Source organism: Gymnoscopelus braueri (assembly GCF_963280865.1).
Source record: "Gymnoscopelus braueri genome assembly, chromosome: 1".
NCBI lineage: Eukaryota > Metazoa > Chordata > Actinopteri > Myctophiformes > Myctophidae > Gymnoscopelus > Gymnoscopelus braueri.
The window spans coordinates 35,225,938-35,249,391 of record NC_137603.1 but is presented as its reverse complement, the minus strand read 5'-3'; the positions used below and the strand labels follow the sequence as shown (position 1 = coordinate 35,249,391).

The window sequence follows — 23,454 nt, the reverse complement described above, 5'->3', positions numbered from 1 at the left end:
AACAGTCTACATGGTTTATTTATTAAAGGCCCAATCAGTCTTACAAAACAACATGTTGCGTTTGTTTATGTTGGAAATGTTTGTAAATATTGGAGTAAAACAGACATCAAGTGTATTTTGATTTATGATGAGGTGAAATGAAAGCTCAAATAGCATATCCATCTAATCACAGTCTTTCAGAATGTATGTGAAAATAACGCTAAGAAATATGTAAAATACTACAGGATGGCTTTAATAAAGAAGTGGGGTTGAATCTAGGCTCTTCATTGTGTTTTGCTTACTTTTATCAGGCAACCTCGCTGTGTGTTGACCTTCAACCGTCCCAAAAAGGCCAACATCCACAGTAAGCTACAGGTTTTACATACCCCAGCGAATCAGTATGTTTCAATATGTCTTCACATACAGTATTGTATCTTGGACATGGTTAGACATTAGTCACTATACTCTTCGCAATATTCTTGAATATTTAGCAACACGCCAAAGGCTTGCTTAATACCTATACAAGCAACTATCAGTGTAAATATTCATCAGCATTATGCAACGATGCGTTCCATATGAACATGCCTCAGCAGTTGAGCCGGCAGAGCTAAAAAGGGGGAACAACTCCTTGGGGTCTGGCAGCTTCAAAGCTTCTGCTGCTAACTAGCATCTATAGTTTGGGGGGATGCGTGGGGGGTTGCATAATGTGGTACCATTAGGTAAGATGGGGTAAACAGTTCTTGCTCTTCAGCACGTCAAGCAAGTGCTACGATAAGAGGAAAATGATGAAACACAGAGACAGAGGTAGACTGAAGTGAGCACATAGCGTCAAACTAAACTTTGGCAAGTTGTGAGTTAGATGAGAAGGCTTCGTCTTCCCTTCGAACATCCCTTCGTTATTTCCACTCACTGCAAGAATGTTTGATATGATATGATTTAGCATTCATGAAGGTGTCTCTACTGATGCAGAAGAAAACATGTACTGTAGAACCAGAGTGTGAAGCAGAGAGAAAAGAAGCTGTGTTTTTGCATTGGACTTGTACTGTACTACTTTAATCATTGCTCTTTGGTGGGGTTTATTTGCTCATTTGCCTCATAATAAAAAATAAACATCCTTTTAGTTTAGTCCTTTGTGACTATTCTTCATCTGGCTGCATGCAATTAGGAGTTTAACAGGCACAGACCTTTTTCCACATTGCCGTCTTGGTGGGTGGGTCTGGGTAATGGCTTGGATAGTCAACGCACCACGGTGACTGGCGGTGTGGTGGGGGGGGGGGGGGGTAGCAGGGCAGAATGAATGCGCTGGATTGAAAGTGATGGTTTAGCCTACTGCTGAACAACAGTCCTGTCATGTGGATAATGGGTGGCCTATGGTGAACCATCATCAGACCTGGGATCACCAGATGTTTGTCTTATAGCCTCATCTTTCCCCACGACAGACACAAGTTCAAAGTCCTTGCAGCAGGATCAGAGGCATTTTTAACTGCGAGATGATGACCCAAACCTGCTCCCAATGAAACACAGAGGCTTGAGTCGCTTATAGACTAGGCAGGGAAGGGGGGGACATTTTTATGTGTCTGTGTGACCATTGTATTGTACATGTGGTGGAAAGGGTAAAACAGTTATCTATTTTAAACTATCAGTTCACTATGAGTGTGATCAGTTCAGTTGTCCGTCTCAGTTATGATGACCGTTGTCTCGTGTCTTTTTGTCTAAGTAAACAGAGCGTAATAACACAGTAATAACATGGAATTTGATCTAATGAAATTACTATCTAGCCTATTACTGTATGTCTACTTCAGCATACAGTGTTAATGAGCCAACCTCCATATCAGCCCCATGTGCGTCCCTGAGTCACATCCAGTAGAGACGTGCAATAAAGACAAGAACAAATCCATCAAAAGAGCTGCCTGATGCCAGCCTCATAGATTCCTCTGTGTGCTCCTCTCAACATCTACTTAATACACACATATAATGGAGGTTTATTGGCCCTAATGAGGATCAGAGGCATTTTTAACTGAGATATAATGACCCAAACATGCTCACACTAGGCTTGAGTCGCTTATGGACTAGGTAGGGAAGGGGGGCCAGTTGTGTGTCTGTGTGTCCATGTGGTGGAAAGGGTAAAACAGTTACATATTTTTAACTATTCACATTTATTAGAGGATGAGATGGGCTGTGTTTTTAATTTGATTTACACCAAAATGCATTATCTTATTCTCATCTCCTGAGGACAGGGGTTTAATCTCATAAAAACGTGGGCAGGCAGCATATGAACATTAAGTACAGTAAAGCTCCCCTCAGAAGAGCTATTAATTACATGTCAATTAAAGGTAAATTAATTGTTTAGACAGAAAGGTGTGGCGAGACAGAAGAAGAAGGAGGAGAAGAGAAAGACTGATGAAGGGAAGAAAGTAGGTGTAGATTATGGGAAAGAAATACCACTGAAGTATTAAGGCTAAGGAAAACAGAAATACTATTAAAACTACATTCCATAAGCATTATGTCCGTTGTCTCCCGTCACTATGTCTGAACTGAACTACAGTAACGACGATGCAGAATCTATTGTCCAATCCAGCCGCCTGCGTCAAATAACTTAATTAACACTGTCAACCAAAAAAAAAAAAAACATCACTAAAATAGCCTTTTTTCACCTCCGGAACATTGCCCGTCTCCGTCCCTCCCTGACATCTTCCGCTGCCGAAACCCTCATTCATGCCTTCATTTCATCCCGGATAGACTACTGCAACAGCATCCTCCACGGTATCACCGCCAAAACCCTCAATAAACTTCAATATGTACAGAACTCAGCCGCCCGCCTGCTCACTCACACCCGCTCCAGAGACCACATCACACCAGTCCTCCGTGACCTCCACTGGCTCCCGGTCAAACACAGGATAAGCTTCAAAATCCTCATCATCACCTACAAAGCCCTCAACCACCAGGCACCCCAATACATCTCCGACCTCCTTCACAACCACGTCCCCACCCGTTCCCTCAGATCCAGCGATGCCAACCTCCTCAAATTCCCCACCAAAAAAACCAAGCACACCTGGGGTGATAGGGCATTTTCCGTTGCAGCACCCACCCTCTGGAACCCACTCCCACCTCACATCAAAACCGCCCCCACCCTTGCCGTGTTCAAAACCTCCCTCAAAACCCACCTTTTCAGAACTGCTTTTCCCACCTAGCCTGATCTCCTACCACCTTTTCAACTGCCATCCAACTTTTGTTTTATTCCCTGGCCCTCTGCAGCCTTTTTAACTTTTTAACTTTTATTCTCTAGATTCTCTTATTAAAGTTGTTTTGTTTTGTTTTTATTTTGCTCTTCTTAGTTCTATGTAAAGCGTCTTTGAGTATTCAGAAAAGCGCTATATAAATCCCAGGTATTATTAACCAGTATCCTACCTGACACCAGGGTCTCCAACCACTGCAGATGTGCTACATCTGTTATATTGTATTAACTACCATACAGATTGGTTAATGCAACATTGTATAAAATACATTCATGATTTAGCTTTTGAAATGGTCCCATCCTCACCACAGAATGGTGGTAGGCTAGCGTCTACCCCCTGTAAACTCAGAGAAATGTTAGCAAATGGCCTCCTTTCTATGGTCCTGTCTACCACCCCAGCTCCACAGTTGGTTGACATTAGTATCTGGGTGGTGGGGTGGCATGGAGGCTAGTGAGGCCAAACCACATCAGAAGGTCACAGCATGGATCCCTGTTGCGGCCAACCACCTGTCAAATAGTCCTTGCGAAAGACCAGCTCCAGTAAACTGCTGGCCTGCATTATACTGTACACAACAGAGTGTACAGTAACTGCACAGTACAACTCAGGGAGATGTATGAAGAGATATATTTTTTTACTACGTACAGATTTTTTTATTTGTATTCATTTGTTTTAAACGACCATCCCTGCAAGATCTTGAACATCATCTTGTCCGGTCCCAAGACTTCTGTCTACCTGCTGGTGGAATGTTCTTTCCCACTCACTCAACACTGCATTCACTGAGTCATTAAATGTTTCCCACTGTAAGGTGAATCCTCCTCCTCTAACAAAATGATCCCTACCAACCTACTGTAAACTCAACTTGGCTCTATTGGGCTTCGGTTACACTCGTCATTTCAATCAGATTTTGTTTTTATCACCTCATCCCTCCAGGGTGCATTAACTGGAAAAAGCTGGATGGCAACAAGTGCATTTTTGATTGCATTGTAATGCAATGAGCCAGACCACATCCCTTAGCCTAATGGTGGGGCACACAGTCATCAGGAATTCTACATCGTCTGGATGCAATCCAGTCATCACATAGAAAGGCTTCGCAGGAATACCTATTTAAATAAATACAGCCACACCTCATACCATAAACCCTCAGGCTAAGTGTGAAGGCTCAGCGAAGTGGTCACAGACTATACGAATTTTATGATATATCATATCTAAACCATCTTCTTTATCAATTTGTGTTGTGTGGCTTTAGGCAATCTCTTATTATGCAAAACAGACAACCAGCACTTTTTTTTTTGTTCGATTTTCTTTGTAACACCGTTGTGGTCCCCTGTGTTTCCCAACTACTGGCTATTTGATTTGCAACAACAATACAGTATGAACTACAGCATGACCTTATTAAGATAAAATGTATGGCTTCCCCTAATCAGACTTATCAGGATGATTATGTGGAACTATCTAACCGCAAGGCTTTGCTTTCAGTATGGATTACTAAACTCTACATTCAGAAACCATTAGCTTCTATGCACTGAATAGCCATGAAAACGAACATGGTTACATCTGCAGCACGTGGCAAATTGATTCCAGGCATAAAGAAGAAGAACTTTTAGATTGTCTTATCTGCAAAGAGTAGTAATTGATTAGGGATCTCAATGAGAGCTGTTTGTCTGATTTCTGGGGCAGATACAGGGTGTCCATGGGGGCATGCTGTGTCGGCGTTGTCGGGGAAACAACAGAAGCAATTGAGCGTTAAAGCCTAGTAAATCTGTCTGGTAGTGTGCGCGCACGGACACACACACACACACACACAGACACAGACACACACACACACACACACACACACACACACACACACACACACACACACACACACACACACACACACACACACACACACACACACACACACACACACACACACACACACACACACACACACACACACACACACACAGAGGACAGGACAGGACAGGGGTGATTGTCTTATAAAATCTTAGGTGTCTTGGTGGTCACACCACCACCATTGCTTCATGTCCACCTCATTATCTTTGACATTTCCACACTATTATTCGATTTTATACAGATAGGCCGAGAAGGAAGGAATGACTTCTGACAAAGGATTAATTTCTACCATCATAAGATGAGCATACCTGCTTATCCCCTTCTCTCACCATTGTTAGCACAGTCGGGTGGAGTATGCCACACCAACATTTCACTGCACATACAGACTTGAGGAATAAAACGTATTGAATCTTGAATGAACATACCTGAGTAGCCCGTCTCAACATTGGCTAATGATAGATGTGGTTAACACCTTACTTTTCTATAACCTTGCTTACTCCAACACATTAGCCTCACAGAGTACTCTGTCTGACTCTGTAGTAGTGTGGTCAGTTCAGTTGTCTGTCTCCGTCTCATGACCTTTGCCACATGTCTTTTTGTCTAAGTAAGCAGAGCGTAATAACAAAGTCATATGGAATCTAATTTAATAAACTTACTATCTAGCCTATTATGTCTACTTCAGCATACAGTATGAGCCAACCTCCATATCAGCCCCGTATGCAGCCCTGAGTCACATCCCTACGTGTAATAAAGACATGAATAAATCCACCATAAGAGCTGCCTGATGCCAGCCTCATAGAAAAACCTCTGTGTGCTCCTCTCAACACACGCACGCACTCACACACACACACACACACACACACACACACACACACACACACACACACACACACACACACACACACACACACACACACACACACACACACACACACACACACACACACACACACACACACACACACACACACACACACAATACTTGTGTGGAAATACATTAATACACACATATGTGGAAGTATGGGGATTGTGAAAGAAAGCATAGCAGATTTATGGCCTCATATTCTATCACCAGCAATGGCTCCACTGGCGCCAAATATTAGCATTTGGTTAAGAAGGCCAATGGCAATCATAGCAGCCGAGGAGGAATGTCTTACAATAAATGATCCAGAAATATTTCGCTTTCAAGTTGTGACTGGAGTGGATTTAGGCCTACGTACCATTTTACTGCCTCAGTTTCACAAGGCTAAGGAGCTTGAAGTTAGCACTCTCAATTAATGGTGTCACAATGTTTCCTCTTGTGTGCATTCAGAAGTGGTGTGGGGGGGCGCCATTGCAATAAAACCGCCACCACTGTTAAGAGAAAATGGGATATAAATGATTTTATAAGGTACTGTAGGCACAATTTCACCCCAAACATGCTCCAATATAAAGCCAATGTTTAGAAACACCACCGTTTACTATATCCACATAGGAGCTGTTTTAGCATTTTAATCAAAATAAAGGCATGAACGTTAGAGCCCAACCGACATATCGGTCTGGCTAATAAATCGTCCATTATTTGACTTTTTTGACGACATCGGGTATCAGCCAATGTCCTGATTTTTAACCACTTTCAACCTGGTGTCCTTATTTTCGGAATGTCATTATAGGAGAACATTTTCAAAAGATATTAAAGAGGGCTATTGTGAGACCTGTAGCCTGAGAGAAAAAATTGCAGATCTAAAAGCTGTGAGCTTGCAGATCTTTTCAATATGTCTTAAGTGTTTAAATAAAAGTTCCATTTATGTGTTTACTTTATATATCTATCAAAATCTATTTTTATTATTATTTTAAATTTGCTTATAAATGTTCAAATTGATTAGAAAAGCTTGCACATTTGAACACAACAGCAGACAAAACATTGGTAACCAACCAGTGGTCTAGGATTCCTGATCAGACCCTGAAATCTCATATCGCTCGGGCTCTAACGAACATAGACCAATACGGGCACGAAACCTCAGTTAGCCTCAAACCAGTGAACGGCCACCACCAAGACATGCTGCACACAGGAAGCAAGGGCTCGGAGACAGAGATAAGTAATCCAGGAGAGACTTCTGACACTTAACTACAGGTCTCCTGACCCCTCCCACCACGAGCATCTGTTGCTCTCATTGGTTACATCTGGAGGACAGCTCACTGAGAGGCCATCAGAACTGGCCCATGACGTCATTTAAGTGGTTTCACTCCGACAGGAAGGCTGAGAGTGTGTGTGTGTGTGTGTGTGTGTGTGTGTGTGTGTGTGTGTGTGTGTGTGTGTGTGTGTGTGTGTGTGTGTGTGTGTGTGTGTGTGTGTGTGTGTGTGTGTGTGTGTGTGTGTGTGTGTGTGTGTGTGTGTGTGTGTGTGTACGTTGTTACAGGGTGACTTATAGCTGTTTCCTGGTATAGACAGCAGGGAGTATTTCCCAGCTTGGAAAGGGGATTTGGAAGTCAACATTCACCAGCGTGATTGCAGCCAAATCAAGAATGTGAACACATGTAAATAAATCATACTCACACACACACACACATTCATAGAAATAAACCTACCAACAAAATACACAAACACACACACAGAAATTAAAGAGGGCTATTGTGAGACCTGTAGCCCGAGAGAAATCTGGATAGTGCAGCTCCATTGAAGAGCACTAGACCAAAGGCATTCTTCACCATCATCCCCTAATGCAAACTCCACTGCCAACGGTAATTACCAAGTCCTAAACAAACATAGCTAAACATAGACAGACACATTCTCTCACACAGACGGAAACTCACCAATTCCTTCAAGAATGAAATAGTCCTTTTTATTGGGTGAGTACATTATGCCTACATGACCCGATTTGACTTTTATATATGCATGGTTTTCACATTTCACACATTACACAAGACAAGTCCCCACAGGGATCCATCCATCCACCCACCAACTAGGCTTGGGCAATACTTGCTATTTTCCTATCATGGTTTGTGGCCATTACAAATCGGTGATACATTATAAGGATTGCCAGGGGTTGCTGCTTAGGGTGTGTCATATAAGGTAAAGATTTACCATGCACATGGTTAGAGGAATTATGGTAATTCAGAAGGCATCGCCTGTTGTTTTGGTTTTGAGATGAAGTTGGACCTATTGCTTGCAGAGATGGAAAGACTTATTTGAGACTTGGAGTTAACTTATTATTGAGAGAGTTTAATAAAATACCATTATTGGTCTAAATAAGCTTTTACAGATGGAGTTACGTTACTTATCTGTGAAATCAATTGTCCTGCATGGACGAATGGTAAGTTTCAAAGAAAAGGCTAACCTCTTGTATTTGGGAATATTATGGGTTTTACCCAGATGTCAACAGTGAAACAATAAAACAATATTCTTATTATATTTTTTATTATCAATGTCTCCTCTATTCAAACAACTTTGTTTTAAAATCTAGTGTCTGTACGGTGCAACGTGTCACAGCATCATGTTCCGTTTAACATTATCATCTTATCTTTATATCACAATCCATATTGTATCCATAACGATAACTATGGAGCACAGAGCAACGTTTTGGTGAGCAAACATAGATAGAGATGCAAACGAATATCTCCGCTCTCATTGCTACGGGGCTCCACGAGTGGGCCATAAGTAGTGCACATTATAGAGCTTTCCGGCCTCAGTCCAGATTGCGACCATTTTGGTCGCACATGCACCCAAAAATCTATATCAAGTGCGACTAAACTTTTAAATTGGTCGGTAATTTAATATCAACAAACCGGTATTACCGACCGCCGTGTTGACACTGTCACACCTAAAGTGGTGACCAAAAGGCTTGTCTTAATTTCGAATTCACACTTTGTAGAGCTGTGTTGCTCGTATAAAGTGAGCTTAATTATTTGGGTGCACACAAGACAGCAAGTCAACCCTCACCACTTTCCTAGTTTACTGCCTCTGTACAGGCAGTCAATTAACAATATCATTAGTGCAGGACATCAACTATCCTGAGACAATCTGGCCAGGAGGTTCCACCTCACTGGCCTTTAAATCACACACATTAAGTGTTTCCCTCAGCTAATGTGTCTATCACCACAAAACAGTCAACAGTCACATTAAAAAGACGTTACATTACAGTTGAGGCTGATGCCACCCATAAATAAATAAACATAATTAGACCCATGTCTAGAATTTGTTACAATGTATCAAACATTCAAATATCATTAGCTAATTAGGAGATAACACTGGGGCCATTCTGAGACCAAAATAAGGGTAAACTAGGCATGGATATACCATAATAACTTAACATAACGTACACATAATAGTAAAAGATCTGCGCCCGATCAAAATCATTGCCTATCCCGGCAATACACCTTTCTCAGTGTCAGTGTGATGGCAGAGAGTCCAGGGACGAAGGACTGTCAGTTTGTTACATTCTGGAGTGTGGGTGACTCACACAGCTCAGAGCAGGATGAAGTAAATCATTTGGAGACCCCATGCTGGCGGCAACTTGACTTTTCAGCCCTTTGAGAGGCGCATCAGTCAGCGAACTTGAGCAAAGGTCAGGAAAAGAGAGAGAGAATGGGAGAGAAAGAGAGAGAGAGAGAGAGAGAGAGAGAGAGAGAGAGAGAGAGAGAGAGAGAGAGAGAGAGAGAGAGAGAGAGAGAATAAGAGGTGCACATAAAGAAAGAAAGAAAACAGAGAGGAAGAGGGAGGCAGTTAAACTGAAACAGAACACTAAAGAAAATAGGCTTGAGACAGAGGGGAAACAAGAGAAAGGCAGAGGTAGGCACCGAGGGCAACACAGCCAGGCAAATGAAAGATGGGAAAAATTGACAGAAACGAAAGGGGTATGTTGAAAGAAAAGTAAGCAGCCAGAAGAGGGTGTTAAGAGCTGTGTGTGTATGTGTGCGTGGATGGAATGTGGTTAGTGATTGGAGGTACACTGTCAGTTTGGCACACAGGCTGAGGGGCTACATACCAATTCCTTCTGATTGCACCAAAACAAATAGAGGGCATTTTCCAGCTGGAAGCAGACCAACAGACCTATTCAGTTTAATGGTCAGATATGGAACATTACACTCACTGTTTAAGCTGCGATCGACCAGACTGGTGTACTTAGGTGTGGCTTGTAATGCAATATAACAGATTGTGAGAGAGAGCGAGAGAGAGAGCGAGAGAGAGAGAGAGAGAGAGAGAGAGAGAGAGAGAGAGAGAGAGAGAGAGAGAGAGAGAGAGAGAGACACAAAGAAATGCAAAGGAGGATCATGAAGATTGATGGATATTCGTAAGGTGGTGGGAGAGACTGATCAGATGGGATGAGAGTCTGATAGATGGATAGAAGGAGAGTGGGATCTCGTTAAAATTTAGAAAAGGAGAGCTTAAGGAATTGGGCATCATGGCCTAAGAGTTGAGAGTGAGAGAGAAACATAGGATGTTGTTATTCCACACAGGAAGGCAGACAAAGGACTTACAGCTCTGACTGCCACAGACATGGTCTACACAGTAAAGTCTAAGAATAGTGTTCATTTAACAATGAGAGTTTACAAATATAACCAAATAGACCTGTAAGGGTGAGACAGATCGTACAATAAGCTCATCATAATTGATGTGGGCATGCAAACGTGTGAGTGCCCACATGCACACATGAGCAAAAGTATCTCTTACAAACAAACACACACACACACACACAAACTAACAATGATATAATCAGACACATCTACACAAGCACTTGCAGTGCATAGGAAGATGGGCCTCGTTCCTCCCCTTCGAAAACTCTTTGTTTCCATGACAACCACACACAGAAGTCATCCCTCGGTGCCTGTGCCATGCACATGTGTGTTTGTGTGCGAGATGGATATTCTATTCAACACCGAGGCCAATACAACACACTGAATTTGATTAAATTGATGACAGAGTGAAACAGAGTACGCAAGAACAAGAGCAAAAACAGACAGCTTTATAGCTGTGTGGTGCATGCTGGTGTGTCTGCAGTCTGAGCTGATAAACGTAGCCGCTAGGAGTAGGAGGAAGACATATGTTGGCCGTTATGAAAAATCTCCCAAACACTTAATCTCCAGCACTGAACAGGTTGCATTGGCAACAAGCTACATACAGAGACACACAGGGACTTCCCCCATGATCCCATAGGCAGGGTCTCTCCCAGTCAGTCTTCAAATATGTTAATAAGTCTTCTGCAGTACTTTACTCTCTTATATCAACAGAGCAGTTGCATTCTCAGACGGCTTGGATTCCATTTCAACATAATCATTATTAATATTCCGATCCTTTGTGTGTGTGTGTGTGTGTGTGTGTGTGTGTGTATGTGTGTGTGTGTTTCCAATGACCTGAGTTTGACACACACACACACACACACACACACACACACACACACACACACACACACACACACACACACACACACACAGCCTCACATTAGTGTGCAAAATACTTTGTATCTTCTTTTTAATCGTGCCACTCATGATGACTGTGTCCTGTGCACTGGGTCACATTTTCCATGTCACAGAGGTCATCTGCCCAGGTTGATATCCCAGCCAGTGAGATGTGTGTCGGTGTGTGGTACGATATATTATACATTAACTCTATGGTGTGGTAGTAGCAACCGATTCAGGTTATTTGTTTTAATTGGATGTAGTTTTCAATATCACACCATATAGCCTATAAGCACGTTATACTTATAAATATTCGGCAGCAGCATCATCGATATAGTTAAACTGAACGGGCTATGCTTTTCGTTGATTTCACGTCTACATAATATATCAGTTGCTTGCTAAAACAATCAGACACTTGCAAAAAAATCGACATGTTAATAATTCTATTTTGCCAACTTCAAGGTATCCTACATAGCAAAAGCTAAAAGTGCCTTTTGCAACAGTTCCTGAGATCGTTGACAAAGCAATAAAAGTAAGTGTCTATTTGAAGTTCTCATCATACAGCACTATATTTAAACTGAAACCCCTATACTATAGACACAGGGACTAGTAGAAAAGAAAGAAGCAGACATGCTTTTCTTGCATGAAATTCTGCCGTGTTGTTGGGTCTGTCTGTCATTTGACACCAGTGTTGCAAAGCAGTGGCTTTGTGGTGAAACTATCAGCCAAGCTTTAAATTAATAAACAATAATAAAATAAAAATACAACACTGGAATACATACCCTGTGTGCGAATTGAGAGTGAAAAATCTCCTCCTCCGCGGAATGTCTTTTATAAGAGCCGCTATTCCGTCGCCCGGTTCCCTTTCCTTCAGGAATGTTTTCCCCGGGATTCGTAGCATCTCTAGCAGGAGGGAGTGGAGAGGAAAGGGGCGGGGCTCTGCCGAGCAGGGCTGAGAACAGCCAGCCCAGCCAAGCATGCATGATGCATGCACCAGCCCAGCTGGTACTACCTATCCTATCCAACATGCACCAGCCCAGCTGGTACTACCTATCCTATCCAACATGCACCAGCCCAGCTGGTACTACCTATCCAACATGCACCAGCCCAGCTGGTACTACCTATCCTATCCTATCCAACATGCACCAGCCCAGCTGGTACTACCTATCCAACATGCACCAGCCCAGCTGGTACTACCTATCCAACATGCACCAGCCCAGCTGGTACTACCTATCCTATCCAACACGCACCAGCCCAGCTGGTACTTACCTATCCAACATGCACCAGCCCAGCTGGTACTACCTATCCAACATGCACCAGCCCAGCTGGTACTACCTATCCTATCCAACACGCACCAGCCCAGCTGGTACTTACCTATCCAACATGCACCAGCCCAGTACTTAACTATCCAACATGCACCAGCTGGGCTGGTCCAGCCCAGCTGGTACTACCTATCCTATCCAACACGCACCAGCCCAGCTGGTACTTACCTATCCAACATGCACCAGCCACCAGCCTAACTGGTAGCCTACTTGTATAGTTTAAATAGCCTATCCAACATGCACCAGCCACCAGCCCAGCTGGTACTTCTATAGTTTGAAACAGCCAACATGCACCAGCCCACCTGGTACTTAGGTTGAAACAGCCAACCATGTATGCACCAGACGAGCCTGAGAGCCATAACTCTATGCTGAGAGTAGTCCAAGTCTTGGACTATTAAGATCATTATAGTATATAAATAATAATACCAAATGTAGTTACTTGGAGCAGCTACAATGTAGCTCTAGAAGTACCAACAGCAGCAGGTGTCCATACTATATAATTTCTAATGAGCCAATGAAAGTAAACACAATAGCCTATTTTTACCACCAAATAGATAGGCCTACACCCAACATAACCTGCCTAACTGGGGTGTATTAGCACCAGACGTAAATTATAATAAAAACATGACATTAGACTAATAGATGTCAAATCAAATAGCATACTGTCTTTGCACCCTGGCTGAACCTGCCCCTCGAGTCGACTTTGGAGGTTGTGCAGTCTTTAATCTTATTTAGAAATAAAAGAGGGTAAATACATTTAGACGTAGTGAAATATATCCCACAATGAATGGTGAAAGAAGCGTGCTTAGACAATCTTTTAGAAGTTGTGAACACACATGTGTGAACTGCAGTTCAGACTTGCAGCCTTTTACCATTTGGTCTTCAGACGATTACGCTGGTAGCACCACCATGTGGTTATTTAGCGTCAATGCATGATACATAAACAACGATACTGTAGTTATATTTAATAAACAAAACCACGCGACAAACTTCAGAAACAAGAGTAGCCTAATGTATTCAACGGTCTCACAATAACAATACACTGACTACAAAGTGAGAGTTATCAACGTATCACTCTCATTGTCACGTATTTCACGTCGCCCATGTGTGCAAATGACACATCAGGAAGCAGATGACGTTATTTGGAACGCCAACGGATGCTTGTTATCGGGCGTAGTGTAGTGTTTGTTGCTTGTTTGGCCACCGCCTTACATGCAGTGTGTATTTAACTGGACTTCTAGTAGAATAGTCGCCATAACAGTGCGATATGAAGTTCCATGTGTTAGTTGTGCTGGTCGGTATCAGGGTGTCCAGCAGCCAGAGCTCGGCAGCACACAGGTGCTTCTGTAAGGTGAGTGAACAACTGAACCTGCTGCTCTGTCACTTACAGTAGTCTTACAGTAGCCTAGTGTCTAACATCTCTAACATCTTTAACATCTCTAGACTCTACAGTGGTGTAACGTAACTAAGTACATGTACTCAAGTACTGTACTTGAGTACAATTTTGAGGTATTTTTACTTTCTTCAGTATTTAAAATTCAATACTTTTACTTCTACTCCACTACATCTCAGAGGAAAATATTGTACTTTTACTCCACTACAATTATATTAAACTTTAGATTTTGATTATTATTACTAAACTGCACAAATAGTTTCGGTACTTTAAATATATGTTGATGCCGATACTTTTGTACTTTTACTTCTACTTGTAACAGTATATCTACATTGCAGTATTGACACTTGTTCTTAAGTAAAACATGTGAGTACTTCTTCCATCACTGCATCTCAACGTTGGACGACTCGGGTGGAATTTATTTATATTGGTGTTTGTTTGATAGACTGTTAAGCCAGATTCCACAAGGCTGACAAATGCCATGTCTGGTTTTACTACTCCTGTATACTTGATTTGATGACGTTTTTGTGAGTGTGCCCACTCTACAATTTGGGATAAGTAAACAAGTGATACAATAATAATAATAATAATAATAATAATAATAATAAGTACATGGTAATATTTAATATGTAAAAAGTAAAACTGTCAATAGGAAATTACATAACTTATCCAACAACACTCAGTTAGGCTAAATTAAACCTGCTATTAGATACACTAGTCCAGTAGGCTGAGTGGATCTTAATGGGCTTTGGATATAAAAATATAGGAGATTTGTTGGTATCATATGACAGCTTCACTGTGAAGTCCATCTTAACTGTGCCATGGATCTTTATCGTCATCATCATCATCATGATCATCAGTAGTAGTAGTAGTAGTAGTAGTAGTAGTAGTAGTAGTAAGCTAGTAATAGTAGTACTATAGTAGCAAGGCAATGTTGCTGTTGCTGTTGCAGTATAGAGTGCAGAGGACCATTGTTTTTGCACTTTGAACACAAGATAAACTGTAGGTTATGTCTGACATATTTCAGGTCACAGGTAACCTTGATGATTGCACTTGTGATGTTGAGACCATCGATGCCTTCAACAATGACCTTCTTTACCCCAAACTTCAAAATCTGCTGAACTCTGACTATTTCAGATTCTATCAGGTAGGTCTAGTCTACTACATAGACACAAACACGCACACATTAATTTCTTAACTCTAACTGAGTGCTAGAAAATGCATTAACTTTCCAGAATTTCCCTGACCTTTATATCCACTTGAGCATGGGTCTTCAACAGGGGGTCCAGGACCCCTATGTTTTAAAATGTCCTCAGAGTTCCTACAGGGGGTTGCCAATATTTGTCTGTGATTGGAACATTTTCTTTCTTTTTTCAATGTCTGAAAATACACATTAAAATGAATCCAACATTATTAGCAAAGTGCTGTCAAACGAATCTATGAAGCCATCAAAGCTGCAACTTCGCTTGGAGACATCCCAAAAGAACGTTGGAATACTTCCAAGCAAATCTCTGAACGATCAACAGACATTGATAATAGGGGTGTTGGAAAAAATCGATTTGAATACGAATCGCGATTCTACTGTTGGACGATTCAGAATCGATTCTCATAAAAAAAAATCAATTTTCCAAAAAGAAAAAAATATTATTATTATTATAATTTTTTTAGGATCTTTGATTTACCTTTGTGTGTTTACATTATTATCAGTTGATAAAACCTTTACAATTATAAAAGCTACATAAATGTACTCTGTTCTCATGCCAGCAGATTGGAGTTGATTCTGAAATCCTATGTTTTGAATCAAGAATCGTTTTGAATCGAGAATCGTTTTGAATCGAGAATCGTTTGAATCGGAAAAAAACGCTTTTGAATCGAAAAAAAATGATTTTGAATCGAGAATTGTTTGTTTTGAAAAAATCGATAAAAATCGGAATCGTGACCCCAAGAATCGGAATCGAATCGAATCGTGAGATAGCAGACGATTCACAGCCCTAATTGATAAAAGAATCAGTTAAATATGAATGGTGAGCTAGCTTTGAAAACGCCTCTTATCAAGTTGCATGGAAGAACAAAAAAAGTTGAATTTGCAACCCAATTTGATATACATAATATATGTAGTGAGGACTGAGGTCCCTGCTTCGGTTCTCTCTCATCTAGGCGTCCTTGGCCTGAAAAACCTTGAAGACCCTTGCTCTTGTGGACACACTCATTATTATTGATGTGGTGGTTGTTGTTTCTAGGCAAACCTGAATAAACCCTGTCCCTTCTGGACGGACAACAGCCACTGTGGTCTGAGGGATTGTGCTGTGAAGCCCTGCTCTCCTGTGAGTTCATTTGACAAACCTACCAGCATTAACCACATTCATCCTGGTGTCCCTATTTTGGGCATGTCATTGAAGGCAAAACATTTAATAAAAATCTAATATAAAAAAGGGGCAAAATAGCAGATCTACAAGATCACAATGCGTCACGTCATGACTTGTGAACTTGTAGATCGGCTATTTTCGCTGCACGACACGTCATACAATGAAATATAGATCAGTGGTTAATCAAAGCTCGTTTCACATCAGCTCTGTCAAAACTCTTGTGTTTCACAGAATGAGGTTCCTGAAGGAATCAGATACTCCAGTCACAACAAGGTGAATTTGTTCATAATGATGATTAATGTTACATGGACGTTTTATGATTTTCCTTTTCATTCTACTCTTATTTCTTCAACAAATTCCTCCTCCACCCAAACTTCATCACCTGACTACTACTTATTTATACTTAATTAGCAATGATTGATGTGTAATAACCAAAGCATTTTGCTAAGAAATATTTCAACGAATATACATAACAGTAATTAGGCATTTCACAAGTCAATGTTCAACCTTAATTTGTGTGTGTGTGTGTGTGTGTGTGTGTGTGTGTGTGTTACAGTATTCAGCTGAGGCCAATGAGCAGATGGATGACTGTGAGAAGGTGGAGCAGCTGGGAGCGGTCGATTCCTCTCTCAGGTGTGATTAAAAAAATGAACATTAAGAAAAAAAGAAAAACATCCATATTCTCATAACTACTCTGCTCGGGTATTTATTAACCACACACATTATTTATCCATAAAAATACAAATTACTTATGGTATATATTTAGCATTTTCTCCAGTCCAAACTGGACAGTAAACTGAACAGAGGAATAGATTTATTTTGTTTCATTTGTCTGCTATGAATTTTGTGCCCAACTTTTAGTGTGTGAGGTTCCACCCTGCTGGACATAGTGTGAAACTCACACACGTACGTGCATTTTTATATTATTGGTGGTAAAACTAAAGCCCAATGCATGCTACAGTAGGAAAGACGCACCGAACAGCCGAATTTAGCTCGGGATCCGCCCACCCGAACCTCTGAATGACGTCATATTGTAGTGTGGGACAAACCAAACCTTTTTCGGCTCTCCTACTGTAGTATGCATTGGGCTTTATTCTGGTTCTGTCTCATCAGTGAAAAGACCAGAGAGGCTTTGCTGGAGTGGAACAAGCATGATGATGAGGCAGAGCGCTTCTGTGTGATTGATGGTAGGACACGGTTCATCCATTTGTTCAATTAATCAGTCAGTTAAACCTTTACCCACATAATATGGCCAAAGGGTACATTTTGTATTACTAAATAGAGAAATGTCCCACTTTTCATTGAAGAGTACAGTGGAAAGTGAGTGGAAAGACCGAGACCAATTCAGTGGTTCTGGTTAAATTAATTAAATTCATTAGAATTAAAATGTCTTATATGTTTTATATTGATTATGGAAATGATATACAAATAATTTGTGAACAATCAGAATGACTGGCTGCTACAGTATGACCAATCTAGTGGTTATGGAATTCAGGTCGTTAAATAGTTCATACTGATCTGTAGATGAGACTGTGATCTGTTTTTGCATCACAGATGAGGAGTGTCCAGACTCTCAGTACGTTGACCTGCTATTAAACCCTGAACGCTACACGGGCTACAAAGGGCCAGATGCCTGGAAGATCTGGAACAGCATCTATGAGGAAAACTGCTTCAAGTAAAGACTACTTTATTTTTTAGATTGTTTATGAAAGCATTTCTGTTTCATTTGTCAGTACAGTGTTTTACAAAATAGTGCAAAAAAAACTATATAAATCAAAGTATACATAAAGGAATTATACCGTACTAGAGGTTCGGGCCACGTAGCTGTCCGAACCTCAGTCTAGACCTAGAGAACTCTGTATCTGTCTGTCCTTGTCCCTTTTATGCCCATATATGGATAGCCCCTTTTATACCCATAGATCTCTGTATCAGTCAGTCCTTGTCCCTTTTATGCCCATATATGGAGATCTCTGATGTCATCAGTATATGCTCATATGGGCCTTTGTGCCCATATATGGAGCTGACTGATTTGTTTGCTGATGCAATGAGGACACATTTAGGTTAGACAACACATTTCATATTTGGGCGAAGCTGCATTGGGAACTCCTTATTGGCTGAGTCATGGTGACATGGTGGTCAGCCCGCCGGCAGGAATAGTAAAATTCTAATTCAAAACAAAGAATAAGCTTGAAGGTGACATGTTTTTATGTAAAGTACCAAAATGACAAGTTGTCTTACTTCAAAACATTTATACAATCAACAAAACAATTAAATGCTTTAATCAAATCTTGAAACATTTTCCCTCGCAGACCTTATACTGTGAAGAGACCCCTAAATCCTACTGCATTCTACAGCAGTACAGGAACTGAAGGTGAGGATTCATTACATGATGATGATTTAGCTCTTGAAAACACTTACAAAAAGTGCTATACAAAAGATTATAACAATCCTTAATAAGACAACAATAGAATACAAATGACAGAACAAAAAAAAGGACAACTTCACCCATTTTTATTAACGCGAGAATAATGGCTTTCATTATAACATGCTAACTGTCCAGGAATAGAAAGCCTGACGTTTCTATTAGCTAGGATTCCCCATCGATGATGTCACTGGTAGGCGGGTTTCTGAACTGTCCACAGCCCTCCTCTGAGACACGGGGTAGACAAAAATTGTACCATAATTTATAATGAGCATTAGTGAGCACCAGTTATATGAAGATAAGTTGAAAATAGGGGAAATCGTCCTTTAACACATTATATTAATACATAATAAAAGGCTTTATCTGACTGTGTGTCTAAATAAATTGTCTTATTTGCAGCAAGGACCTTCTACAGGTGGCTGGAAGGTAAGTTGCTAAGATACAGAATAATACATGAATCAATGCGCTGTCCTTGCAGTATATTTATATAGTGGTTTATTCCCATTTCAATGTATGTTTTGAATTGTTATAAATAGTACCAGGTTTTATTTTATACAGTATTCAAATGGTGTTAAATGCTGTTACTGCACTCGTGTGTTTTGTAGTACATATCTTTCATGTCACTGTAACTTTGTAACATTGCAGTTTTCCTCTTTGATAAATACAAGTATAAACTTATCAGTGATCATATAATTACAAAAAAAACTTGCTGTTGCATTTAGTTCGAGTTGAGAATTACTACTATTTTATCCCACTTTCTTAATTCTCCACTCTCTGCTCTCCTCCAGGCCAGTGTGTGGAAAAGAGGGCTTTCTACAGACTCATCTCTGGTCTCCACACCAGCATCAATGTCCACTTGAGTGCCAGATATCTACTGGATGGTAAATGATGTCTTGGTTGAAGATCTGCGCTTTAGTTTATTAGATCTTTCCTTTCATTAACTTCCCTGTTCCTCTCTCTTTCCCTCAGACAGCTGGTTTCAGAAGAAGTGGGGTCACAACATATCAGAGTTCCAGCAGCGCTTTGACTCAGAGCTGACAAACAATGAGGGCCCCAAGAGGTTACGCAACCTCTACTTCCTCTATCTGATTGAGCTGCGCGCCCTGGCCAAAGCCTTGCCGTTCTTCCAGCAGCCCTCCTTCCAGCTCTACACTGGCAGGCCAGAGGAGGACCGCAAGCACAAAGAGATACTCCTCAACATCCTTCAGGATGCCAAGTAAGCCAAATTTAAAACATTGTGACTTTATGTGAAAGAAAGTAGTACAACTATCTTAGCTACACTGTATAATTTTGTGTTAATTTAACTCGGGGAGTAGAAATGTAACGATATGGAGTCATAGCGGTCCATTTGTACATACTGAGTTTCAAATGAATACAAAGAAAGAGCTTGGACATCGGCTATTTTCACTATTTTTGAAATAGGGCTTCTTATAAATATGTATGTATGTATTTTTCTAAGTGTGGATCCTGGGAAGACAACAATATTATCTTTGGGTCTCAGCTGAAAACATTTGGGAACCCCTGCATTAAAGTGTCCTTGAGCAAGACACTGAGATCTTGCCTGCTTGGTTAATATGATCCGCTCAGAGTAATAATGTCAACTATGTAAAATGTAATGGAACAGTAGTTTATAATGAATTCTCTATCTCATTCTTCCTCCAGCTCTTTCCCTCTGCACTTTGATGAGACCTCCCTGTTTGCTGGAGATGAAGTGGAGGCTGCAAAGCTTAAGGTCTGTAACCACTGCTGGGCCTGGCAGTGGAAGATTTGTCTTGTTTAAAGCGGAATTCCAAGGATATAATAGTAAAACCTGCTTTCAGAAGAAGCCACAGGGAGAGGGAAAGATTCAGTCATTGCTCATAACATAGAACTCGGAAACACTTTGGGGCAAAAATCAGGTTCATACAAAGAATATATTTCGCCACTCAGTATGAAGAAAACTACAATGATTGACATTGACAAAGTACATGGACATACAGTACAGTTTTAAAGACTTTAAACAAGGCAATACTCAGAGCTCTTGCTGATACTGTATGTGTTTTGCACTTTGAGGTGAGTACCTGAGGGCCTGATGTCCAATGTACCATCACTGGATTCTTTTTGAAACTATGCTCACTGCTGTTTTGTTTCTTTGTTTTTACTCAAACATGAAAATATGTGGATTGCACCGTGTGTGGGTGACCTCAGGAAGACATAAGGCTGACATTCAGGAACATTTCCAGGATCATGGACTGTGTGGGCTGCTTCAAGTGTCGACTATGGGGCAAGGTCCAGGTGAGTGGCACCACTTTCTGGTTGCTAAAGCCTGATATTTTGTTGTATGCCGAGAATAGCCAATCTACAAGCTCACTACACCTTGCATTGCATCGTGTTGTGAGTCTGTAACTTTCAGCACACAAAAGAGTAGTCTATAAATTAAGCATTAAGTGCTTTGCAAATGGAAGAGTAAAATAAATAAATGTGATATTCCTTATGGGGAAATGTTGGCAAACCACTAACTTTCTGTGTCATCTGTGTGTGTTTCCTGTCAGACGCAAGGATTAGGCACAGCCTTGAAAATACTGTTTTCTAAACAACAGATTGAGGCTCTGTCCAAATCTAACATCCAATGGCCCACTTTCCAGCTTAGTCGACAGGAGATAGTCTCCCTTTTTAATGCCTTTGGGAGGTAAGACACTTTCAGTTCAATTCATTTCAGATTATTTGTCAATCCAGTGCACAGTGACATGAAAATAATTTCACTTGGGACAAAAGCACAACATGGGGCAGCAATACAATAGTAAGTGACAGTTAAAGTAGCAGGTACTGAAACATATGGTGACACTATAAATGTGTCAATTTTGCAAGTGTAGTTCTCTCTATATAACACATGTGCACATCCATAGAAATTTGATTTTAACATATATTCTTTAATATATCTTCCAGGATATCAACCAGCATTAGAGAGTTGAAGAACTTCAGGTCACTTCTAGGAGAGGTGCGGTAACGATGTAAAAGATCTGTGACCATTAGTCTTCATGAGCATTCATGCAATGAGAATAATGGGGGAAATGGATGGCTTTTCCCAATAGGGAAAATGTGTAACTTTTCTCAATGGGAAAATGTGTAGCTATCGTAGCCAACACTGAATCATCCAAATTGGCTTGCTTTTATTGAAATGTGCTTGAGATTGCTATGCAAATATGTACCGGTAGTTTCAACCTACTTCCAGGTGGCTATCCTTGTTACTGTATATGGCTCAGGAAATATTCTTTAATACAAAAACTACAATCTAGTGAGTCTCAATAATATTGGTGGCTCTTGTTTTGTTACAGTTTGTCAATTGACACTTTTTTATTTGTTTGTAAATTAAAATGATGTTGCTGTTTGTGAAAATAAAGTTGGCTGACCGCAGACCTGTTCAACAGACTCTGGCAGCCTGTTGCTTAATTGTACTATTATTATGATGATGATGTTTTCCATTTACTTTAATCTGATTTGGTACCAAAGCAAAAAGTGAAAAAGTTGAATAACAGGAAACCTGTGCAATTTCCTATGATGATTTGGACCTGTTTTTGTCAACACACATACTGGCTGGCTACTGGCACTCTAGCCAACAATCTCAATTTGAAAACGTTGAAAAAGTGGCTCACCTGCTAAGAGCACACTATATAAATGAGGTCCTTCCCTTTGAATTTGACCCGAGGTTCTTTTCTGCATGTCACCCCCTCTTCCTATCCCGGCTTTTTTCGCTAGGTCTCTCGCTCGCTCTCTCTCTCTCTCTCTCTCTCTCTCTCTAGTAAATAAAGTTTTTTTTAAAACAACAGCAACGAACACCGAAATGTAGTCTAAAATGGTGGTCGGTAAAGGTTAAATTCTCCAATAAGATGAATGGATATTATGGCAAGCAGGAGTTCTAACACTTAATAATTTTATCATGCTCATCAAGCTTTGTCTAACTTGGTTATGCGTTTAATTTCTGGTTGGTACACTTAAACATAAGAGTTATTTGACTATTGTGTTCTAGGTTTGATTAATAACAAATATGGTAAATAAATAAATGTAACATCTCATCAGCCTCTGTTAGCCACTGTAAGTCAAGTTCATTTACGGTGTCTGGACAGTGATAGAAAATGTTTTCATAATTGTTTTCTTTAGACTTCTAAAGTATAGTATACAGAGTGTTTTATTTTAACACCGAGTTGGAGAGCTTCTCTACTTCTTCAAAATCTGAGCTGACTGTCATATCCAATGTGTAAATGTATTTATCACTTGCTGAAACCTGAAACTGTTCTGCTTTGAGCTTTGGTGGTGGAGTGACCTGTGATATTTCCTCATTGCACATTTCCTGTTGCTTGTTCTCTTTTATTTTATTTCATAAACTATATACATTTTTTTGTATAATTTATTTATTTTATATATTGTATTGATGTTGCATAGTCTTGCGGACCATGTCACACCAGCATTTTGCTACCTTACCTGCTTTTATGAGTGAGTGACAAATAAACCCCTCTTGATTCTTGAAAAAAGCCTATTGAGGAGCTTT

General features: G+C 40.6%; 2 protein-coding genes across 3 annotated transcripts in view; one reads left to right on the top strand and one right to left on the bottom strand.

Annotated features, from left to right (window-relative positions):
• The window catches only part of ccdc102a (coiled-coil domain containing 102A), a 78,902-nt gene extending 66,591 nt beyond the window's left edge, over positions 1-12,311 (bottom strand). Inside the window, exon 1 of one of the 2 annotated variants that reach the window (XM_080426430.1) lies at positions 12,209-12,311. The gene's annotated coding sequence lies outside the window, so the exon portion shown is untranslated. The remainder of the gene's footprint in view (positions 1-12,208) is intronic. The other variant, XM_080426431.1, reaches the window with a different exon arrangement.
• Positions 12,312-13,906: 1,595 nt separating this feature from the next.
• LOC308099822 (ERO1-like protein alpha) lies at positions 13,907-22,363 on the top strand. The gene is made up of 15 exons (XM_080448633.1): positions 13,907-14,099; positions 15,169-15,288; positions 16,382-16,465; positions 16,739-16,780; positions 17,064-17,140; positions 17,621-17,694; positions 18,062-18,182; positions 18,817-18,878; positions 19,329-19,355; positions 19,718-19,810; positions 19,899-20,145; positions 20,592-20,661; positions 21,117-21,203; positions 21,461-21,597; positions 21,855-22,363. Exons 1-15 carry the CDS (start codon positions 14,016-14,018, stop codon positions 21,913-21,915), a joined length of 1,386 nt encoding a protein of 461 aa, XP_080304759.1. The 5' UTR covers positions 13,907-14,015; the 3' UTR covers positions 21,916-22,363.
• Positions 22,364-23,454: the final 1,091 nt, after the last annotated feature.